The sequence below is a fragment of the Saccoglossus kowalevskii genome, chromosome 10, assembly GCF_978046115.1.
Source record: "Saccoglossus kowalevskii chromosome 10, keSacKowa6.1, whole genome shotgun sequence".
NCBI lineage: Eukaryota > Metazoa > Hemichordata > Enteropneusta > Harrimaniidae > Saccoglossus > Saccoglossus kowalevskii.
The window spans coordinates 33,960,507-33,984,870 of record NC_140650.1 but is presented as its reverse complement, the minus strand read 5'-3'; the positions used below and the strand labels follow the sequence as shown (position 1 = coordinate 33,984,870).

Genomic DNA, 24,364 nt, shown 5'->3' with positions numbered 1-24,364 from the left:
GGCTGTTAGGCCTGTGTCGGAAATCCACGGCTTTGGGCATGTTTCTGTAATCCCCGTCTATATATATCATCCGTTGGCACCATTTTGCTCGATATTCTTGTTTTACTCTTGGAATGATCAACATTTGAAGTTTGTCATATCATAAAAAGTCTTAGTTTGCATGCAATCTGTAAACACTAATCTATTCATGGATGTATCAGGGGTAATATTCTCTCTGGGGTTCTCCACCCTTGTCAGGGGGGAAACTCGTCTCGTCTCTCTATCTCGTCCCCTTGAGGTACGGGATCGGGAAAGTCACTTTAATTTTACAGTCAAATAAGGCGCACACAACGAAATACGTTTCAACTCTCGTCTTTTGGAGCATTCTATAAGACACAGCGCCCTGGGGAAAAGTCTCCAAGACTCTCACAAGGCTGAACCAAGACTCGCCCAAGACTGGACTGCCTCAAGGCTCGCCCCTGGACTGGACTCTCGACTGCGTCTATCGTGCTGTGCTCCCCAGGACCGACTCAAACTCTCTTTATTCATTTTCAAAACTCTATCCAATTACAAAGCAGTAAAAAGACTCTAGGGCGTAACCTTCAATCATAAAGCCAATCACACTAAGTACTGAATACGTCATATCTTTTGATTAATCATTCACTACATTAATAACTATGGAATACCAACTGTCAGAATAGCGACGGATATCTGGTAATTAGTTCCAAATCACTGAGCCAAGTTCCGTCCAAAACTTCAAATAGGCCTAAACGATGACAGACATAACACAGCAATTCGCTAATAATCAGCTAATTAAGTCGGTTAACAGATACGCAAAAACAAATTCATGACAGATGATCTACTCTGCAAATTCATAACTCTGCATTTAATTTCCTTATTTTAATGATTTGCGCAGTTTTTACTGGATTTTCCCGAACTTGTCAGGAAACAATGAGTTATATTGTTTTTTTACATGTTCGCGTGTATTTAACTTAAATTAAATCACCTCCATTTTACTTGTCGGCGTAAATAGCGAAATTTAAAATCAGCGAATGCCTTTACAATACCTTGGAACTTTCAAACCAATAACCATGCGTCGATGTTTGCAACGCTGTCTACGGTTAAAAGTACTAACAAAACTGTCATCGATTTTATTTTTAACCTATTTGTACACTGTACTGGTACTATACATTCTAAGTGTGTTTTCTTATTATGACTTTCAGACAAAACCGGGACACATTGACCGACGATTTACTAACCCAATTATATTGTGTCTAGAATTGTATGTAGGCCAAACATGCATAATGATGTAAGTTCGAATAATTTATACAGTGTTCGTGCTTCAAAATGCACGTAGGCGCGGTGTCCCGTATGATGTACATGTACTATGAACTGACTCGACGACGGGTCAGCAGGAGGTTATGGGGTCGGATCCCTGATACTCGGAGCGAGAAAGTGTCAGGTGATTTGTAGTGCATTGCCCTGCTATCGCACTCAAAGACTAAACACAACTAGCAACAAGAGAACTGGTGATGGTTGTAGAACCATAACTGCCTCAGCTCAAAGACTGTTATGTAATACAAGGGAATGTAAAGGGAAATGTATTGTAGTATTACCTCCGTGTAATTTACAATATATCTGTATTAACCTTCACTGTTAAGGACAATATGGGAGTAGAAGCAAGGCTACGCAAATTTGCGAAATAGTAGTTAGTTAGAATTACAAGACATTGTGGGATATAAAGAAGTGGCATATTAACCCAACAAACATACTCGCACATATCCATACATGTCTTATTGTGTGGGGGAAAGCTGTCATGTACACATTCATAATAACTGGAAATGGTTTCACAACAGAAAACAAGTGTTATTGCTGTAAATAATTATGAACAATAAAAACTGAAATTTAGAAAAAACTATGAACAAAAAATAATGAAAGTCTGTGATTTTCTGCACAGTTTCCAGGAAATTATTAACCGAACCATAACATTTATAAAAAGTACAGTGCTGAGATTCACTTCGAGTATATCAGAAGTACAATTGCATACGAGTCGTCAAAACGTACAGTTTGGTGACATAATTCAAATTTTGTATAGTTCAATATGCATACAACCACCCATGTACTAGTACATTTTGACAATAAACCCCTCTTTCACATTGTGCAAATACAAACAAGACATTAAACTTTCCAGACAGTAACATGTAAGCGTTGTATTAACCCGAATGAAAAGTCTTGAGTCGCCCATTTAAAAACCGCTTCAACTAGCCAAGGCCAATCAATAATGTGCGGGGTCATTAATTAAATAATATTAATTTTATTAACACTTGCACATTCCCCGGAGGTATTGGCAATGGCTACAAATGTTTAAGAAGGAATAAAAGGTTAAAAAAAATTAAACAAATAATATAAAATAAAAACATACAAAAAAATAAGCTAATACATTACTGTAACAGAGAAAGAAAATATTAAGACTAAATTATTATACAATAAAAAGATAGAAAAAATGCAAAACTTAACTGTGAACGAAAATTGTCACTGGGGTTGCTGTCTTATTTCAAAACATTTCTTTAGACACCTTGCTACAGGGAGTGTTAGACCACTGTTGTTTAGCAAGGCTATGAATTGTGTCTTTGGCGACAAATTTTGGTTTTTGCCATTTCAAATAAGACATTTCTATCGGGGATACAACTTTTGCATGACATCATTAGGTGATATTCATCTTCTACTTGAGTCTGATCACAAAGGTTACATAATCTATTAGCAAGGGGTATTCCGTTGTGTCTGTCAGTCACAATATTTTGCAGGGTAACAAGGTAGGTTTCAAAAGCAAAATTGTTTTTTAATTCTCTGTATGTTCTTAATTTATTTATATTTCATTTTGGTTTGATTAATTGCCGTTTTGTAATTCACTTTTCAAAGTTGATATAAATGATGTTTGTATATTTTTATTAATTTGTCCTAATTGCCTTGTTGTTAGAATTTCATTGTTGTCAACCAGGTTATACTAGTTGATGTTAATCAAAAGGGGGTCTACCATTTACTATTAATTTCTTAATATTAATAATTTACTATTAAACTCAAAAACATCGTAATGTTATTACTTGCTACACCAGGCAACATCAATTAAAACCAACATCGATTTAGAATTACTGTGGTCAATGACATTGACATTTGTTGCTTTTAAATATAGCAGCAGTTTCCCTTTTTTAATAATCAAAACTACCCTTGATACCCTGGTGAATTATGTCCATTGTTTCACAACAACGACTGTCCCAAGAGATTTTCGTCTTCTCAATTTCTCAAGATAAACGTTCCTGGGTTGTTTTGTTTACTAGAAGGAAATGTCCTTTCACAGCATTACTTGAATTAATTTCCATTGAACAAAAAGGAGCAAATACTCTTACTGAAGCACAGAATTGGCATGATTTTTCCCGGCCATTCACGCAAACTGCAAATCAAGACTTTTACCGCATCCATAGTTGTTGACAGCCGATGGATGATGATGGATGTATTGTGACGTATTTTGACCCCCGGATTCTGACCTTGCATTCTTGCCACATTTACTTTCATACCCGCTCAATTTCCTTTCATTATTTCATCCAGATTCCATGATATTTTATATTTAAAACCAACCTTTATTTCACAGTCACTCAATTTTTCACTTTTCTAAAATTATCTTACTGATCAAAAGACTTTTCACTCCCATCATGCAATCTCCCATAGTACTTCCGCAGACACAGCAGCGATCGCCAACGTATCTACAAATAACCTCGCTCTCAGGAGCTGAGGAATAATATGACTAACTACGCCAAATTGATTATAAACAAACTTTTACTTTTTCAGAAACTCAGAGATAACGCCCGGCCCAGGGGATGTCGACGACTTGATTTTGATTTGTTGGAGCTCACTTGAAAAAGTGGTAGGAGTGAATTCTCCTTTTTAACATGCATTCAGAAGTTTTTGCGGATATCATGGAATTGTGGACACGTTTCTGCTGCAGAGTTGAGCTCAGACGACACCAATGTCACTTGATTGTTGGGAACCATACATTTCTTTTAATTGAAAATCTAAAATGTATCTATATTCTTGTAGCACTCGACTGAATCTCGGGTACGCAAGAACTTTGAAAGAAGAAATCAAGTAATTAGAACCATTAGACACTCGGTACAATGGCAGAAGTGGGGGGAGGAATGCAGCAAATTTACCAAGAAAAAACAATTAGCATAGCACAATTTTTCTACTGCCGCCTAACCGGAATTTCTAATGATCGACAAATTAGGCCAGACTTTTTTTATTCCTTGTTTCTCGAGTTTTTATAAGTCAATTTTTTTGAGGAGGGCGGAAAAAAATAAAATTAATTCTTTTTCTCTATTAGATTTGTGTGATTCTCAAGGAATTGTAAGTGAGATCATTGATCGTAGAGAAGAAATAAAATAAAATTGTATTCTATGTATAATCTGGTTGGCAATGTCGGCACAATTCTCGGCATTAATGAGGGATTTCTCGGTTTTTGACGACAGAGTTTCAAGGCGTGTCACAACTAACCGCACGCCGCCGCTATGTTCGGCTAGTAGTCGCAAGCAGCACACAGAGATTTACTGTTAACCAACGCGCACAAAGTATAGATATGTGCGAGACTTCGGTACTTTGATCATGACACTCCCATGAAAATGCAACTTAGATTTGTTAGGCGGCGGGCGGTAAAAAATGAAGATAAAAATAATTATTTTTAGCAATTTTTTGCACTCACAAGTCGGCGGGCGCGAGAAATTACGCTGAAATAAAATTTAATTTTTATTTCATTTTCGGCTCCTGTTCATTTGGCGGGTTCGCGAAACAAGGGATAATAAATGTCTGGCCTTAGGAGGAAATATTTTGGCCGGGCTCGTTACGCATTTAGGGGTATACAATATCGTATACAGACATCTAACGTATTCCCAGAAAAACTTCTTAATTTTATTTTTTCTCGCCCTCCTCAAAAAATTGACTTATAAAAACTCGAAAAACAAGGAATAAAAAAGTCTGGCATTATATAAAAAAATACTAATTTTAGGCTACCCAATAGCGGATATTCACGAGTTTAAATATTGAGTTATTGTAGCAGACCTAGTATACCCAACCCCATAACTCTAACCATAAGTACTACGGTACCATGGAAGTATTATAGTTCCATGGTACTACTATAATACCGTAACCATCTAAACGACTGGAGTGCCATGCCCTTGGCAGAAATAAAACGACTGTCGCGTGTCTTCTCCAGTTACGTCATTCAACGTGCTGTGCGTCCTGTTTTTTTAATCAAAAGTTCACGTGACTATTGTTTGGAGTATAGTTTCTTGGCACGTGAACAGTGTACTAGTAGTTAATTTATAATCAACAAAACGTGTTTATGGGTAAAACTCACTCAAGTTATAGTTTGTGCCAAGTGAGTGTTTTAAAATACTGTAATGTCAGTTATTCTACTGGTTATAATTCAAAATAACAGTAAAATACATAACTATATATGTGTATTATGTAAAGGTTGTTTTTATTCGACCATTCTTCTTTGTATGTTGGACATTGCACATCATGTACATATTACAATGGTTGGCAGGGGTATTCGGAGTACAAAGGTCACAAACATGTTCACGTGCCAGCTATGTGATAAAGAAAGAACCAGCTTTTTTACTAAACATAAAATGCATGGAGAGACATTAATAAACATATTAAATAATAAAAACGATCAAACAATTAAAGACATTTCAAAACACTTTTATACTTGTTTTATGCCTAGAGAGCAACAAATCAAACAATAACTTCAGTACCAGCTGCCACAAAAACACAACAATTACAAATTTATTTACATTATATTACAATTATTCCTTTACTATTTCTTAATTTGAGATATGTATTTATTTCATTTATTTACAGTATTATTAGTATTTCCTTTTATTTGTTATTACATGTATTTGACTTTATTGTATTTTATGTCAAGATCTCAAATGGGATACGATAGCAATAAATACTTACTTACTTACTTACTTACTTACTTACTTACTTACTTACTCACTTACTTACTCACTCACTCACTCACTCACTCACTCACTCACTCACTCACTCACACACTCACTCACTCACTCACTCACTCACTCACTCACTCACTCACTCACTCACTCACTCACTCACTCACTCACTCACTCACTCACTCACTCACTCACTCACTCACTCACTCACTTACTCACTCACTCACTTACTTACTTACTTACTTACTTACTTACTTACTTACTTACTTACTTACTTACTTACTTACTTACTCACTTACTTACTTACTTACTTACTTACTTACAGGTTTATTGAATCATAGACAGTATAGTATAATTCAACAATCTATCGTTGGAAACATCTTAATTCATCCACGCATAAATGTGTCGCATATGCCACAAACATATTTAAAAAAAAAAAGGAAATTTGCCCTCCCCACTCTCGATGTTTCTAATGCTTCATCGCTTGTAGTTATTAATTTTAAACATTTTGTTGGTATCAATGAACTTCTTGGTTGTAAATATTTCGGCCAGTATGTATTTTTGTCACTGATTTGTGTATGTTCGTCAATCGTGTGTTTATTGTTTGAGTAATTTTGGATTATGGATCTGTCCCGGTGATATAGACACCGTGGTTGGATAATCAATTTGATGGTCTGTTATATTGCTGCTTCTAATATAATAATACTAGAAATTTTAAATTAGTGTATTAGCGTAAATGTACAGCAGTTCATGTACATACGCTACTCAAAAGAATTACACATGTAAACATTATGTAACTTTCTGGAGTGAACAAACAAAGTTTGAGAAAATTTGGCGGCATATATGGTGGGAAAATGAATTCTTTATTCAATTGAAGAAATTAGTGCTTTAACTTCCGGTCCGGTTTAGTTTTGTATTTACATGCATATATGATATGTAATCACGGTTATATACCGTGGCGTAATGTAGAACTCCCATTTGCCAATACATATCACATGACCAGTGTGTGACATTTGACACTGTGTGATACTGTTATCTGCAAATTCGACTCCAGGCACTATTTCATATTCGGATCTGTAGCAAGCGATGTGTATTTCGATTGTCCTGGGTATTTGACGAGTTTCGGTTGTTAGTTATCAACACAATTTTTAGATTATGTATTTAATTATTTATGAAATAGCATAACAACAGTAAACAGACAATTATAAGGTAAATATAAAAAGACAAATACTTTCAGACTCGAGGTTTTGAATACAGTGAATCAGAATTCGGAAATATCCCAAAACGAATGCAAAGTTAACAAAGCTTCTCCGTGTTCACTTAGCTCACCAAGCCCGTATCGAAAGTTGGTTCTGGTATTTGTTCCAGCTACGTAAACGGTAAAGCCTGTCGGCCGGATTGTGGGCGACAGTGAATCACATGAAATACAATCGATTTAAATGAAGACAACAACATGGCATTTATCGAACAGAAACCTTCAATTCTTAGCAGAATGTTGCTCGACGACGACGATGGCGATCACTCGTACGAAAGCTTGCCACCGGCAACGACAACCGCCACACATATGATTGCTGGTGCGATGGCTGGACTAATGGAACATTGCGTAATGTACCCAGTTGACTGTGTTAAAGTAAGTGGACTGATTTCAATACTGAGACACAATAATGTATTTTAAAACATAAAACTGTGTCCAAAAATATATAACAAGATCGAAAAATGTGACTGATTAGTAGCGACTTGGACTGTATTCTTTCCGGTACAAACCACAGGCGGTAACTTGGATTTTTTTGGCTAGGCAGTTGCTGTGAATATATACGCCAATATCAGTGTTTGCAGGGTTATTATAAAACTGTCACGGTGTTGCGTTCTTTGAGTGAACACGAGTAATATTAGGAAAGCGAGTTACATAAAGTAGGTCGCGAAAGCATGATATGGATAGTCACAAACAAGATGGCCACATAACCGGCCGGGTAAGGGACAGACAATTATAACTTCGGAAGAGAACGGTGGTTGCCTCATTTTCTAAAAAAAAAATTCTTTAAAGTTAGTATAGATGGATTATCAGTAATTTTCTTTGTATCTACCGCCCCTAACCCTTAATTTAACCCTATGATTAGAAAACAATGACAGGACAAATAGCCAAGGTAGGAACCTATCCTTGATTAAATCTACAGTCATGTTATCTATTGGTGAGTTTGTGGGCTTTGTTTCTAATGTGAAGCTGTGCCAACATTGCAATCAATGTTTAGTAGAAATGTCAACATGATGAAATGAAATTTTAAGAAGCTACCACTACATGTGACATTAAAATTTTAAGAAGCTACCACTACATGTGACATTTTGACATGTTGATATTTAGCAATCTCATTTCGACCATAACAGTATGAACAATTTTTTGTTTAAACAAACAAATAACCAGCGAAAAAACGGCATGCATGAGAATTGAGATCCATCGTCAGAAAAAAATAACTTGTTGTGACAACCCTCCCTTCAAAAGGATAAAGGTTGATCCCTAAATGAAAATGTAGGACATATAGTGTGTCAGTGACCTTATTGAATCTCAATTGTTATCCTGTGCAATCCTGTAAAAAAAACAATGTGTGCTATTGCTTTCTATATATATTATTCATATTCCATTCATACCTTATTCAGGTACTTTCTGCAATAAATTTGATATCTTTCAATGAAATGTTCTCAGTTATTTTGCACCAAAATGCAAGAAGTTGTCATTGACGTTTAAAAAAACTGTTTAACAAAAACATGACATAAATTGAGGTCTAATATCAGAAACTATTGGTATTTGTGGACAACAATACCCTCCAAAGTCTTCAGGATGTGTGACCTTTAGGGGGTCATGCATAATTCTGGTGTTGCATTGAGAACAAAATGCGTCTTTTCAGTGCTCAAAAACTGTAGGAATTTATGACTGTATATATGACAATATTTGCCATGTTAAAAATGTTCATTTTGAAAATGTTTCCCTAAAAGAAAAATACATTGAGACTAATGTTGTTACTGTAAACTGTTTAAATGTGAAGAAAATCACTGACACTCTGTGTTGTAGAACCCTAGAAGAATTTTCATTAACTCCCAGTCTCAGGCGTACTTGTACTGTGTGTGAATAATGTGTTGTTCTGATACAAATCACATGCAGCTGTCATCCATGTAGACATTAGTTTGTTTATAAGTAATACACTGTAAACAATTTAATTTTTGCTGCTAGGTATGTTTGCATTTTGATGATTTTATGGAAAAAATGAAGACAAAATTTCACGAAAGAGAATTTCTTAAGCCTCAAATTACACTGTGATTTAATTAATTTCTCTCTGAGCATAGTCAAGAAATTTAAACCCGCCTTGTAGATGTATAGGAACTTACATTTATATCATTTCTATTCATTTTGCTACCATATGTCAAGGTTTGCAGTCGGTCATGATATTACATTTCTTGCAATTGAAGTTAGTAGTATATTTATAAATTTAATATAATTCAGCGTTGCCTTGGCAACCTTTATAAAACTTTTTTTGTTTTCATTAACTAATTAATTATTTTCACTAGTCTTAGAAAGCCATTTTATTTGAATCTGTAAATCTGAGGGTTAGTGATGCCAGTATTAAGAATATTAGTTCCTGCAAATGCTGTGAAATTATCATTGCCAACATATATAGCAAAAATTACAAGGTTTCTCAATGTGTGGTTTTCCGTTCACTGTGAGATGTCGAGTAATGTGTAGAAGACGTGGTTCAAACGTCTGATGCAAAAGTCAAATGATTTAACAACTTTTGTTATCAATATAGTAAGATAAGATATGGAGTTATTAAAGTCACCTGACCAAACTATATTTATTGTCAATATTTGTCAATAATTAATTTTCCTGCAATAACTATATAAATTTTTTTGTTCACTGTAACATACTTTTCGAAAAAAAATGTCAAAATGCGCAAATATCATTTTAAAAACAGTTTCCATTGACCATAGTAAAATAACTTGATAGAAGCATACCATTACCTTCTAGGTAACTAGTCTAATTTGTTCATCCTACATTGCAGTCCAAGTGTAACTTTTCAATCAACTTCAATCAATCAAGCTGGCTTTAGTGAGTCTCGAAACACTCGTGAGTCGTATTAAGTTTTTGAAAAAAATGCCTGTTCAGCCTCAACTGTACTGTTTATCAAAAAGCAAAATTTGGTGATATTTGTCATTGAAAATCAGAGTAAAATACATTAAGACCAACAATGCTGACTATTTTCATTCTGTGGTAGTGTTGAGCAGTTTTCTCTAAACTTTTTGGTAGAATGATCTCATTATTTTCTTGGTCCCTGGGATTCATTGTACCATTGCATCATGGGGAAAGGCAATTGGAATGGCCTGCCCATCTTTTGTATATATTACCAGGAGTGTTAGGCTATTCTAACAGATGATGTATACCAATGAGTACCTTGAAATGAAGTATTTGTATTAACATTTTGCCACCTAGCCAAACACCTAATTTCTTTTTCTGTGCTACATTGATATAGGGTATTAGTTTAGTTAGGAACACACATTGTCATACAAATAAGAATCCTTCTCAGATCTGTTTCAATAAACATTAATATGTCTAACATATTCTTGAACAATTTTAAATTGTCTGAGCCATAAGTGGTGAGTGCTGTAAACATTATCTGTGATAATCCAGCAATTAAAGCTATTTCCTTTGTCGGCTCCGATCAAGCTGGTAAATATAAAGCTGCACTTTCTTGTGTCCAGCCTTGTATTTTACATGAAAACTAAAGCTTGAAAAAATTACTTGTTTTGTCCCAATTTTATCTAGTGATATACATGTACATTTAATTTATCTGGATAATATTCCTGTGCACATTCCCAGTAGACAGACCAAGAAATGTAACCTGTCCTCATACTCTTATACCTGCAATAATCTAATCTTTTGTCACAAGAGGCTTAAACTCTTTTCAACATATCACTGTTCTTTGTAAATCCATATTTGTCACCATACTCAAAAATATATTGGTGCTAATACATTGACAGTGCTAGTCAATACCTGTAATGTATATTTAAAACCACATTGTACTCCCAACTCATTTAATTTTCTATGAGACTCCCATATCACACATGCACATGGCTTGTTTTTTTAGCTCCGCTGTCGACTTTGTCGAGCGGAGCTTATCATATGAGTGATTGTCCGTCGTCGTTCGTGTCAATGTTTTACTTTTTCGACTTCTTCTTGAAAACTACAAGCCTGAATGTTTTGATACTTGGTGTATATGTACCTTGGGTAGACCTCTCTTAGGTTTGTTCATTTCATGTTGATATCTTCAATTCTCTAATTTTGGTGAATATTTTTGTCATTTTTGGTAAAAAGTGATATTTTCGACTTCTTGTTAAAAACCGCAAGTGCAATTCCTAATTTCCGAGTTACTAATTTTCTCACGAAATTCGATAGAGGGCGTTCTCAAAGTACCCGGATGACAGTCCACTCAACGTTCGTGGTGGGGTTGAAATTTGAGCGGCGTCTGCTGTAAGCAATATACTGTATACTTAACGCCAGTGGATTCGAATGCGTTGTCGGGAACCTGAGTGTACGCCAAACTATATTCCTGGGTTTGTTCACGGCATTTTCCATCCTGCGCCAGTATTTTTTTAGTTTAATAACTAGAGACAGCCGTCTTTGAACCGCAGTTATACATCGATTGAAAAACGAAGACTCTGTCAGCTTCCCGAGACGAGCGTAAACGAAAACATTGAGCCAGATTTGATGGAAAATTCGCTCCTTGCCGATTCCCACATTGATCTTCTTGTTCAGAATCCTGAACTGATCGCCTGGTGAATCATATTAAATGAAACTTACACTACACAGTTACAAACACCAGAAACTATTTTAGAGTTTGATTTAATAATAAACCATGGCTTGTAAGGATTTTCCTTCATGGATCATTGCCGAATACACTCTGCCATAATGAAAATAAATTCTGTATTCTGCACATGATGAAGCTTTACGGAAAGTAAATAACCATTACTATATCAAGTCGATATTCTTTCAGTATGGCTGTTGACCAGTCACTTCGATGCAACAAATATGCGAACATATCAGCTATTTCAAACAAAGGCAAAGTATGAAGGTTTTTTTGCCAAGTTTTTACGTTACACGGATCTACCAGAGTTACATGTATCGTCGACTCACTGTGTTTTACAGTACGACGACGATTGTTTGACTCTTGGCGAACATTTAACTCGTTTGCTAACTCAACAAGTTCAAAAAGTTTAGCTTTACGAACATTGCTGCAAGTTATACCACGATCCTGAAGAAATTTGCGGAGTTCTGGAACTTTTTTACTTTTCCAATCTATTGATTTACGCATGTAAGAATACAGAACTTCAATAAAAACAACCCCACTCAGGCTCGTCATCCGGGTATTTTGGATGCGCCCTCTAGCGGAATTCCGTAGAAAACTATCAACTCGAAAATTAGGAATTGCTTTGATATTACATATATAGGTACTTAATGTGGACCTCTTTCAGATTTGTTCATTTTGTAATGATATCTTTAATTCTCTAATTTTGGTGAATATTTTTGTCATTTTTGGTAAAAAGTGATATTTTCGACTTCTTGTTAAAAACCGCAAGTGCAATTGCTTTGATATTACATATATAGGTACTACATGTGGACCTCTCTCAGATTTGTTCATTTCATAATGATATCTTCAATTCTCTAATTTTGGTGAATATTTTTGTCATTTTTGGTAAAAAGTGATATTTTCAACTTCTTGTTAAAAACCGCAAGTCCGATTGCATTGATATTACATATATAGGTACTACATATGGACTGATAGGCTGCTTGTTTAAACACCTAACTGCTCTAATAAGCATTTTGGTTAATCCTCTCTAGATTAACTTCTTGTGAGGATCACTAAGTTTCTTCCATGAATTCTTTAATTCTTAGTAATAAGGTCAGTGAAGCAAGGTGGACTATAAATACAAATAGTTATATTCATAACCATACATGTATGTTGACATCTGTTCAAATATTAGGAGAAAACTGAAAGAATCTGATGTAGCAATGGATAATAACGCTTCACTGAAGTTCAATTTGGATTATTCTGATTCCAGTCTCGTTTTTCTTATGTAATTAATATTGTTTATAATTTCTTAAATAAATGATAGTACCATCTGTATTGATGTTAGGCTTATGGAAGCCTCTCCCACAACAACCCTAGACAAGAGACCTACAGAATTGATTTTGTGCCTTCAAAAAGGTCCAATTCAGTCGCCCTGGGCAATTATTTATTAGAGGTGTGGCTATGCTAATGAACAGTGTTCTCCGCAGGCCAAAACAGCGTCTCGGGCCCCGACGCGATCGGATTTGCCTGCGACGCTATGTGTTTCCTCCGCGATGCTATTATTTATCCCGTGATCTGATATCTTCAGTCTCTCGCAGACTGTAAGTTTCCTGGCTAACTAGTTAAATCTACAAATGCATTGTATTAATGCCAATTTCCCGGGATAATCCCCTGTTGTTTCTCATTGGTTGGATATCGTTTTAAAAAAACAAAGCAGTTCTATAAAGACAAAGCCGTAAGCCCCGGTGTCAAACGCTCTTTGCCAAACGTATATTCATATGCAAATGATATAGTCACACTTGGGATCAAAAGCCACATGTTTCCGGTGTGTACGAAACGTATTTTCATTATTATTTTTAGAAATGTAGTAGTACTATTCTAAGTTTTGATTTTTGTCTGTATTTTTGATATTGTATTTGTTTTTTGAGATCAAAATGTGAAAAAATACATATTTATGATGTAAACAATTTTGACCTCGTGATTGTGAATCCAAGATGGCGTCACCCACGTAAGATCCAGCGAGCGTGAACTTCCCACTTGGATCGCATATCGTGCTCAGATTCGGATGAATTAAGTGAAGCATAATTGAAAATAATATATTTATCAAGAAATCGGGAATTCTAATCAAGAAACGTGTGGAAATTGGAGTGACACTTGTGTTATTTCTTGGAAGAAAAGCCTCAATTTTACGTGGTATAACAATGGCGACAATTCGTAATTCAGACCTCCGTTGTCTCGAATTGTTCACAATTGTGTTGAACAGACAACATCGATGATTAACAAAAATACATAAAGATGGATAATTTCAGCCAGAAAAACTATTATTGCTCGAACATAGTAGCGTAAGTATCATGACTCGTAACAGTTGTTGTACTTAAAAGGAAAACAACAGAAACGGAAGACAAGCAATGAGAATAATCAACCCCATGTTTAATTTACTGGGACTGAACAGGGTTTTATAAAGTTGCTGATTGCTGGGCCAAGCAAAAGAACAGAAAACTCAGTATTTCTGCAGGACATTTGCAATACTAAACATGCAGTGCAATAATTGTATACATAAAATAAATAGAAAAAAAGGAAAAAAACTGGTTTTGTTTTATTTCTCCATATGACAAACAATATGTTAATTTATGCTAATTATTATGCAAATTAGCCCCGACTCTATGAACTATTTCTGGGGAGAACACTGAATGAGTGCTGGTAATCACTTTAACATTGTGCAATGTTTGTAATGCAAAACCCCTTGTAGTTCAAATAAGCTGAAAACACTAATCCCCAGAAGCATCAATAGTTGCGTTCACACACAGCTCCTTAGCACGGGCTAAGAGGTCAAATTCCTTAGCCCGTGCTAAGAAAACGTGCGTGAACGCTTAGCACGGGCTAAGGAATGCTAATTACGGGTTAAATCTGATTCGAATTTAAGGCGCGGTCTAGACCCTTAGCACGGGCCAACGAAGTATGCGCGAACGTTTAGCCCAGGGCTAAGCGCCCTCTGTGGTGACCTTTGGGTGTGAAAATTGTCCCATGTTCGTATAACGACTCTTTTCCACCAGTCACTACTCCGCGCTCGCTTCCACACTGATCGGGTCGCTGTAGTAGAGCATACAGCAGCTCCAATTGTAGACAAAATAAATTTGGTTCGCTGTGTACGACATGCATTAATAAAACTCTGTATTCTCTTACGCCCGTTGTATACTGTTTCTGTGCATCCAAATAAGTTGGGTCCGTCTTCTCTCGCGTTCCTGTGCGAAACGAAACATGTCAGCAGCAGAAATAGAACCTTGCGCGTGTCATCCGTTTTTCGTTTGTAAATAGCTAACGACTGGCCCTCCCTGTGCGTGGACGCAATTGGGTCTAGCCGAAATGCAAATATGCTAGATAAGCCTAAATCAGCTTAAATCTTAGCCCGTACTTCGTGTAACGTGAACACAACTATTATGTGTTGCAGTCCAGTTCTGAGAACCTTAATACATATGCACCCAGTACTCGTGTGCAAATGTTTGTCTCTATGATGGCCAACCAAGCAAAAATAAATTTGTGCTGCAATCACAAAATTTTCATTATTTCTGTGTAAAAACCCATAAGTAGCAACTTACTATTTTTGTAATCTTTGGGGGGGGATATTTTTTTCACATTCATGTAGTAACAAGTTGCCCTTCCCAAAATTTTGATACATATATTTTGTTTCTCTTGTTAAAAGCCTTTTTTCAAGTCTTACCACCATTGTCTATTTTTCTTTTCAACACTTTAACAAAACAGGTTAGCCTCGCGATTTTAGAGACTGAAAACAAATCTTGACTGCAATTGCGATGTGCATGAGTAAATAGATGACAGTATACAGTAGATATGCAGTATGGCTCATATGAGGTCATTGAAAAGGCATGCCATTGAAAACAAAACACTTGTTAGTTGTTTTCCATCACCATTAGACGATGGACTACTCTGTTAGTGTAGTAAAATTGTTTCAGTTTGAAAATGAATAAAAAAACGTCCTGTTGTCTCCTCTATTTGAATGTTCCTACAATTCACAGAAATTCAGATCATCAAATATTTCACATCATGCATGTCGTCTCTAGACCTAATAGACCTATATGAATAAGTTTGGAATGTAACTTCAATGAGTTGAAGTGATATCAATATATGTCTTGTAAGATTTGCTGCTCTATGCCTTAAAAGCAAATATTGTTTGTTTTCTTGCAGACAAGGATGCAGAATTTACAACCTCATGCCAAGGCTAATTATAGGAATATCATGCATGCATTTTCAACAATAATAAAAGAAGAGGGTATGTTTAGGACTATACGAGGGGTCAATATTGTAGCCATTGGTGCTGGACCCTCACATGCCCTCTATTTTGCAACTTATGAGAAGATGAAAAAGTTGTTAAGTGAGAGACCTGGACATAATCCTTTAGCCAATGGTAAGTGGCAGAAATACACAAAGGCTATAATCTCATTGAATCTTTGTCTCTCGTGAATTTGATTCAGCAAGGTTATTTAAAATTCACCTGTGTTGCTGTCTGGCTAGTATGCACACATTTATTTGTCTGAAGCTTTTTATCTTACCAATCTTACTAATAGTTAAATAGTGCTACAGTTGTATGCATCAAAATCTAGTCTGGCCTCCGATTTTATAGTCTTGTTTGACAGAGTCTGAAAATAAGGCTTGTAAATTTTATGCATCTATGAGTCTGTCCATTTCTTGACGTTCAATTCAATAAATGGTATCATACGTGCATTTACCGGGGGTAAATAAATTTGTTGGTCCAATCAAATATGGGTATGTTTGATTGAAAAAAATACTGCAATATAAAATTCTGCTGTCATGAAAAGATGATTGTTATTGCTGCATTTAATTCTCTAATTTTGATGAATATTTCTATCATTCTTGGTAAAAATTTATATTTTCAACTTCTTGTTAAAAACCGCAAGTCCAATTGCTTTGATATTACATATATAGGTACTACATGTGTACATCTCTCAGGTTTGTTCATTTTGTTAGGATATTTTAATTTTAATTCTCTTATTTTGGTGAATATTTTTGTAATTTTGTTCATTTCATGATGATGTCTTCAATTCTCTAATTTTAATGAATATTTTTGTCATTTTTGGTGAAAAGTGATATTTTCGAATTCTTGTTAAAAACAGCAAGTCTGATTGCTTTGATACTATACATTTACATATTGTTTATTTTCTAATGATATCTTCAGTTCTTTAATTGTAATGTGCATTGCTAACAGCGGAACTATATCAGCCGACAGGCTGCTTGTTTATGAATTTGATATAAATATTATCTCTCATGAAGCCATGAGTGATGTTGAATGTTGAACAACAATGTTGAACACTGATTACGATAGTGGGTCAGTAATAATGTTGAACCCTGCTTGGGATAGTGGGTCAGTGATAATGTTGAACCCTGATTGGGATAGTGAATCAGTGATAATGCTGAACCCTGCTTGGGATAGTGGGTCAGTGATAATGTTGAACCCTTCTTGGGAAAGTGAATCAGTGATAATGTTGAACACTGCTTGGGATAGTGAATCAGTGTCAATATTGAACCCTGATTGGGATAGTGAGTCAGTAATAATGTTGAACCCTGCTTGGGATAGTGGGTCAGTAATAATGTTGAACCCTGATTGGGATAGTGAATCAGTGATAATGCTGAACCCTGCTTGGGATAGTGAGGCAGTGATAATGTTGAACCCTGCTTGGGAAAGTGAATCAGTGATAATGTTGAACCCTGCTTGGGATAGTGGGTCAGTGATAATGTTGAACCCTTCTTGGGATAGTGGGTCAGTGATAATGTTGAACCTTGCTTGGGATAGTGAATCAGTGATAATGTTGAACCCTGCTTGGGATAGTGAATCAGTGATAATGTTGAACCCTGCTTGGGATAGTGGGTCAGTGATAATGTTGAACCCTGCTTGGGATAGTGAGTCAGTGATAATGTTGAACCCTGCTTAGGATAGTGGGTCAATGATAATGTTGAACCCTGATTGGAATAGTGGGTCAGTGTCAATATTGAACCCTGATTGGGATAGCGAGTCAGTAATAATGTTGAACCCTGCTTGGGATAGTGAGTCAGTAATAATGTTGAACCCTGATTGGGATAGTGAGTCAGTGATAATGTTGAACCCTGCTTGGGATAGTGAGTCAGTGTCAATATTGAACCCTGATTGGGATAGTGAGTCAGTAATAATGTTGAACCCTGCTTGGGATAGTGAGTCAGTAATAATGTTGAACCCTGCTTGGGATAGTGGGTCAGTGATAATGTTGAACCCTGATTGGGATAGTGGGTCAGTGTCAATATTGAACCCTGATTGGGATAGTGAGTCAGTGATAATGTTGAACCCTGCTTGGGATAGTGAGTCAGTAATAATGTTGAACCCTGATTGGGATAGTGGGTCAGTGACAATATTGATTTTGAACTCTGCTTGAGATAGTGGGTCAGTGTCAATATTAAACCCTGCTTGAGATAGTGGGTCAGTGTCAATGTTGAACCCTGCTTGGGATAGTGGGTCAGTGTCAATGTTGAACCCTGCTTGGGATAGTGGGTCAGTGTCAATGTTGAACCCTGCTTGAAATAGTGGGTCAGTGTCAATGTTGAACACTGATTGGGATAGTGGGTCAGTGTCAATGTTGAACCCTGCTTGAAATAGTGGGTCAGTGTCAATGTTGAACACTGATTGGATAGTGGGTCAGTGACAATATTGATTTTGAACCCTGCTTGGGATAGTGGGTCTGTGTCAATATTGAACCCTGTTTGGGATAGTGGGTCAGTGTCAATGTTGAACCCTGATTGGGATAGTGGGTCAGTGTCAATGTTGAACCCTGCTTGAGATAATGGGTCAGTGTCAATGTTGAACCCTGCTTGAGATAATGGGTCAGTGTCAATATTGAACCCTGCTTGAGATAGTGGGTCAGTGTCAATATTGAATCCTACTTGAGATAGTGGGTCAGTGTCAATGTTGAACCCTGATTGGGATAGTGGGTCAGTGTCAATGTTGAACCCTGATTGGGATAGTGGGTCAGTGTCAATATTGAACCCTGCTTGGGATAGTGGATCAGTGTCAATGTTGAACCCTTCTTGGAATAAAGGATCAGTGACAATATTGAACCCTGCTTGAGATAGTGGGTCATGTGTCAATGTTGAACCCTGATAAGGATAGTGGGTCAGGTGTCAATATTGAACCCTGATTGGGATAGTGGGTCAGTGTCAATATTGAACCTTGCTTGAGATAGTGGGTCAGTGTCAATATTGAACCCTACTTGAGATAGTGGGTCAGTGTCAATGTTGAACCCTGATTGGGATAGTGGGTCAGTGTCAATGTTGAATCCTGATTGGGATTGTGGGTCAGTGACAATATTGAACCCTGATTGGGATAGCTGGTCAGTGATAATGTTGAACCCTGCTTGGGATAGTGGGTCAGTGATAATGTTGAACCCTGCTTGGGATAGTGGGTCAGTGATAATGTTGAACCCTGCTTGGGATAGTGGGTCAGTGATAATTTTGAACCCTGCTTGGGATAGTGAATCAGTGATAATGTTGAACCCTGCTTGGGATAGTGAATCAGTGATAATGTTGAACCCTGCTTGGGATAGTGGGTCAGTGATAATGTTTAACCCTGCTTGGGATAGTGAGTCAGTGATAATGTTGAACCCTGCTTGGGATAGTGAGTCAGTGATAATGTTGAACCCTGCTTGGGATAGTGGGTCAGTGATAATGTTGAACCCTTCTTGGGATAGTGGGTCAGTGATAATGTTGAACCCTGCTTGGGATAGTGGGTCAGTGATAATGTTGAACCCTGATTGGGATAGTGGGTCTGTGTCAATATTGAACCCTGATTGGGATAGTGAGTCAGTAATAATGTTGAACCCTGCTTGGGATAGTGAGTCAGTGATAATGTTGAACCCTGATTGGGATAGTGAGTCAGTGATAATGTTGAACCCTGATTGGAATAGTGAGTCAGTAATAATGTTGTACCCTGATTGGGATAGTGAGTCAGTAATAATGTTGAACCCTGCTTGGGATAGTGAGTCAGTAATAATGTTGAACCCTGCTTGGGATAGTGGGTCAGTGACAATATTGATTTTGAACTCTGCTTGAGATAGTGGGTCAGTGTCAATATTAAACCCTGCTTGAGATAGTGGGTCAGTGTCAATGTTGAACCCTGCTTGGGATAGTGGGTCAGTGTCAATGTTGAACCCTGCTTGGGATAGTGGGTCAGTGTCAATGTTGAACCCTGCTTGAAATAGTGGGTCAGTGTCAATGTTGAACACTGATTGGGATAGTGGGTCAGTGTCAATGTTGAACCCTGCTTGAAATAGTGGGTCAGTGTCAATGTTGAACACTGATTGGATAGTGGGTCAGTGACAATATTGATTTTGAACCCTGCTTGGGATAGTGGGTCTGTGTCAATATTGAACCCTGCTTGGGATAGTGGGTCAGTGTCAATGTTGAACCCTGATTGGGATAGTGGGTCAGTGTCAATGTTGAACCCTGCTTGAGATAATGGGTCAGTGTCAATGTTGAACCCTGCTTGAGATAATGGGTCAGTGTCAATATTGAACCCTGCTTGAGATAGTGGGTCAGTGTCAATATTGAATCCTACTTGAGATAGTGGGTCAGTGTCAATGTTGAACCCTGATTGGGATAGTGGGTCAGTGTCAATGTTGAACCCTGATTGGGATAGTGGGTCAGTGTCAATATTGAACCCTGCTTGGGATAGTGGATCAGTGTCAATGTTGAACCCTTCTTGGAATAAAGGATCAGTGACAATATTGAACCCTGCTTGAGATAGTGGGTCATGTGTCAATGTTGAACCCTGATAGGGATAGTGGGTCAGGTGTCAATATTGAACCCTGATTGGGATAGTGAGTCAGTGATAATGTTGAACCCTGCTTGGGATAGTGAGTCAGTAATAATGTTGAACCCTGATTGGGATAGTGGGTCAGTGACAATATTGATTTTGAACTCTGCTTGAGATAGTGGGTCAGTGTCAATATTAAACCCTGCTTGAGATAGTGGGTCAGTGTCAATGTTGAACCCTGCTTGGGATAGTGGGTCAGTGTCAATGTTGAACCCTGCTTGGGATAGTGGGTCAGTGTCAATGTTGAACCCTGCTTGAAATAGTGGGTCAGTGTCAATGTTGAACACTGATTGGGATAGTGGGTCAGTGTCAATGTTGAACCCTGCTTGAAATAGTGGGTCAGTGTCAATGTTGAACACTGATTGGATAGTGGGTCAGTGACAATATTGATTTTGAACCCTGCTTGGGATAGTGGGTCTGTGTCAATATTGAACCCTGCTTGGGATAGTGGGTCAGTGTCAATGTTGAACCCTGATTGGGATAGTGGGTCAGTGTCAATGTTGAACCCTGCTTGAGATAATGGGTCAGTGTCAATGTTGAACCCTGCTTGAGATAATGGGTCAGTGTCAATATTGAACCCTGCTTGAGATAGTGGGTCAGTGTCAATATTGAATCCTACTTGAGATAGTGGGTCAGTGTCAATGTTGAACCCTGATTGGGATAGTGGGTCAGTGTCAATGTTGAACCCTGATTGGGATAGTGGGTCAGTGTCAATATTGAACCCTGCTTGGGATAGTGGATCAGTGTCAATGTTGAACCCTTCTTGGAATAAAGGATCAGTGACAATATTGAACCCTGCTTGAGATAGTGGGTCATGTGTCAATGTTGAACCCTGATAGGGATAGTGGGTCAGGTGTCAATATTGAACCCTGATTGGGATAGTGGGTCAGTGTCAATATTGAACCTTGCTTGAGATAGTGGGTCAGTGTCAATATTGAACCCTACTTGAGATAGTGGGTCAGTGTCAATGTTGAACCCTGATTGGGATAGTGGGTCAGTGTCAATGTTGAATCCTGATTGGGATTGTGGGTCAGTGACAATATTGAACCCTGATTGGGATAGCTGGTCAGTGATAATGTTGAACCCTGCTTGGGATAGTGGGTCAGTGATAATGTTGAACCCTGCTTGGGATAGTGGGTCAGTGATAATGTTGAACCCTGCTTGGGATAGTGGGTCAGTGATAATTTTGAACATTGCTTGGGATAGTGAATCAGTGATAATGTTGAACCCTGCTTGGGATAGTGAATCAGTGATAATGTTGAACCCTGCTTGGGATAGTGGGTCAGTGATAATGTTTAACCCTGCTTGGGATAGTGAGTCAGTGATAATGTTGAACCCTGCTTGGGATAGTGAGTCAGTGATAATGTTGAACCCTGCTTGGGATAGTGGGTCAGTGATAATGTTGAACCCTTCTTGGGATAGTGGGTCAGTGATAATGTTGAACCCTGCTTGGGATAGTGGGTCAGTGATAATGTTGAACCCTGATTGGGATAGTGGGTCTGTGTCAATATTGAACCCTGATTGGGATAGTGAGTCAGTAATAATGTTGAACCCTGCTTGGGATAGTGAGTCAGTGATAATGTTGAACCCTGATTGGGATAGTGAGTCAGTGATAATGTTGAACCCTGATTGGAATAGTGAGTCAGTAATAATGTTGTACCCTGATTGGGATAGTGAGTCAGTAATAATGTTGAACCCTGCTTGGGATAGTGAGTCAGTAATAATGTTGAACCCTGCTTGGGATAGTGGGTCAGTGTCCAGTGTTCTCCCCAGGCTCAGAGGCAAGCATGGCGGACTAATTTGCATACTAATTTGCATATTTTTCAGGATTCACTTTCACAAAAACAAACATACAAGAGAGTATTAAAATGTATGAGAGGCTTTATTTAAATTACATAATACTTTACATAATATACCATAATTTGACAAGATCGTCATTTAATGTGAACTGTTCCATAAAACTTAGTCTAAACTAATCCGCCTTGACTTTGCTGTGCTCCAAACATAAGCTGCCTTACTGTAGTTAAACTCGTCATAGACCGTACCGTGCACGGGACTTTGTTCCATAAAGAAGACCCTCTCTTTGCAATCATGTTGTGCTTTGAGCATAAACTGCATAAACACTCCTAGTGGGGAAAAATAAAAAAACAACACAATGAGGATTGAGGTTCAAATAAATGTAAACATAACGATTGAATTGTGTCGTCTGGAACCCAGTGCCGTATGGATAGCATACCGTCTGCAAAACATGTTGTTTACATGTTGGTTTTGTCAGGTCAATGACAAGGACTCGGGAATTTCGAGGAAAAAAACATGAGGTCACTATTAAATTAAAACGTAACGATAGAATTATGTATACAAATCGGGATTCCATCGATCATAGCTCGTGACGATAGCAGCTGTCGTTCGCAAGACGTTGAGAGGCCGCCATCTTGGAAATACCCACACAGATCAACATGTGACCGGAAGAATACAAAAATTTGATTTTTTTTGCTTGGACAAATTATAACATACGCGTACCCATTAATCTATGAAGATATCCATAAATAATCTAAAAATAGTTGACAGTAACGAGTGATGTTTTTTTTTCATGCCGTGTCTATACCAGCCTCGTGTCTAAGATGTTGATTGAAATCGGTGTAGGCCTACCATGTTCAGTGTTATTACGATCGGCAAAATAAACACCTACTGGCATTTTATTTTTAAAATTACGAAATCATACCTGAACAATCTGAAGTTGACCTCAACCAGGGAAATATCTTCTTCCACAACTCATCAAAACCAGCCTCACGCTGTTTCTGTGTTTCTACATGCTTCCGTTTCTGTGCTATGCTATGATTGGAATGGTGGGTCAGTGTCAATGTTGTACCCTGATTGGGATAGTGGGTCAGTGTCAATGTTGAACCCTGATTGGGATAGTGGGTCAGTGTCAATGTTGAACCCTGCTTGAGATAATGGGTCAGTGTCAATGTTGAACCCTGCTTGAGATAATGGGTCAGTGTCAATATTGAACCCTGCTTGAGATAGTGGGTCAGTGTCAATGTTGAACACTGATTGGATAGTGGGTCAGTGACAATATTGATTTTGAACCCTGCTTGGGATAGTGGGTCTGTGTCAATATTGAACCCTGTTTGGGATAGTGGGTCAGGTGTCAATATTGAACCCTGATTGGGATAGTGGGTCAGTGTCAATATTGAACCTTGCTTGAGATAGTGGGTCAGTGTCAATATTGAACCCTACTTGAGATAGTGGGTCAGTGTCAATGTTGAACCCTGATTGGGATAGTGGGTCAGTGTCAATGTTGAATCCTGATTGGGATTGTGGGTCAGTGACAATATTGAACCCTGATTGGGATAGCTGGTCAGTGATAATGTTGAACCCTGCTTGGGATAGTGGGTCTGTGTCAATATTGAACCCTGCTTGGGATAGTGGGTCAGTGTCAATGTTGAACCCTGATTGGGATAGTGGGTCAGTGTCAATGTTGAACCCTGCTTGAGATAATGGGTCAGTGTCAATGTTGAACCCTGCTTGAGATAATGGGTCAGTGTCAATATTGAACCCTGCTTGAGATAGTGGGTCAGTGTCAATATTGAATCCTACTTGAGATAGTGGGTCAGTGTCAATGTTGAACCCTGATTGGGATAGTGGGTCAGTGTCAATGTTGAACCCTGATTGGGATA

General features: G+C 37.6%; 1 protein-coding gene across 1 annotated transcript in view; it reads left to right on the top strand.

Annotated features, from left to right (window-relative positions):
- The first annotated feature begins 7,305 nt into the window (after positions 1-7,305).
- LOC100372937 (mitoferrin-2-like) overlaps positions 7,306-24,364 on the top strand; it is a 29,698-nt gene continuing 12,639 nt past the window's right edge. Inside the window, exons 1-2 of the mRNA XM_085504539.1 lie at positions 7,306-7,611; positions 16,016-16,235. Of these exons, the coding sequence (XP_085360665.1) occupies positions 7,435-7,611; positions 16,016-16,235 (397 nt within the window). The 5' untranslated portion in view covers positions 7,306-7,434. The remainder of the gene's footprint in view (positions 7,612-16,015; positions 16,236-24,364) is intronic.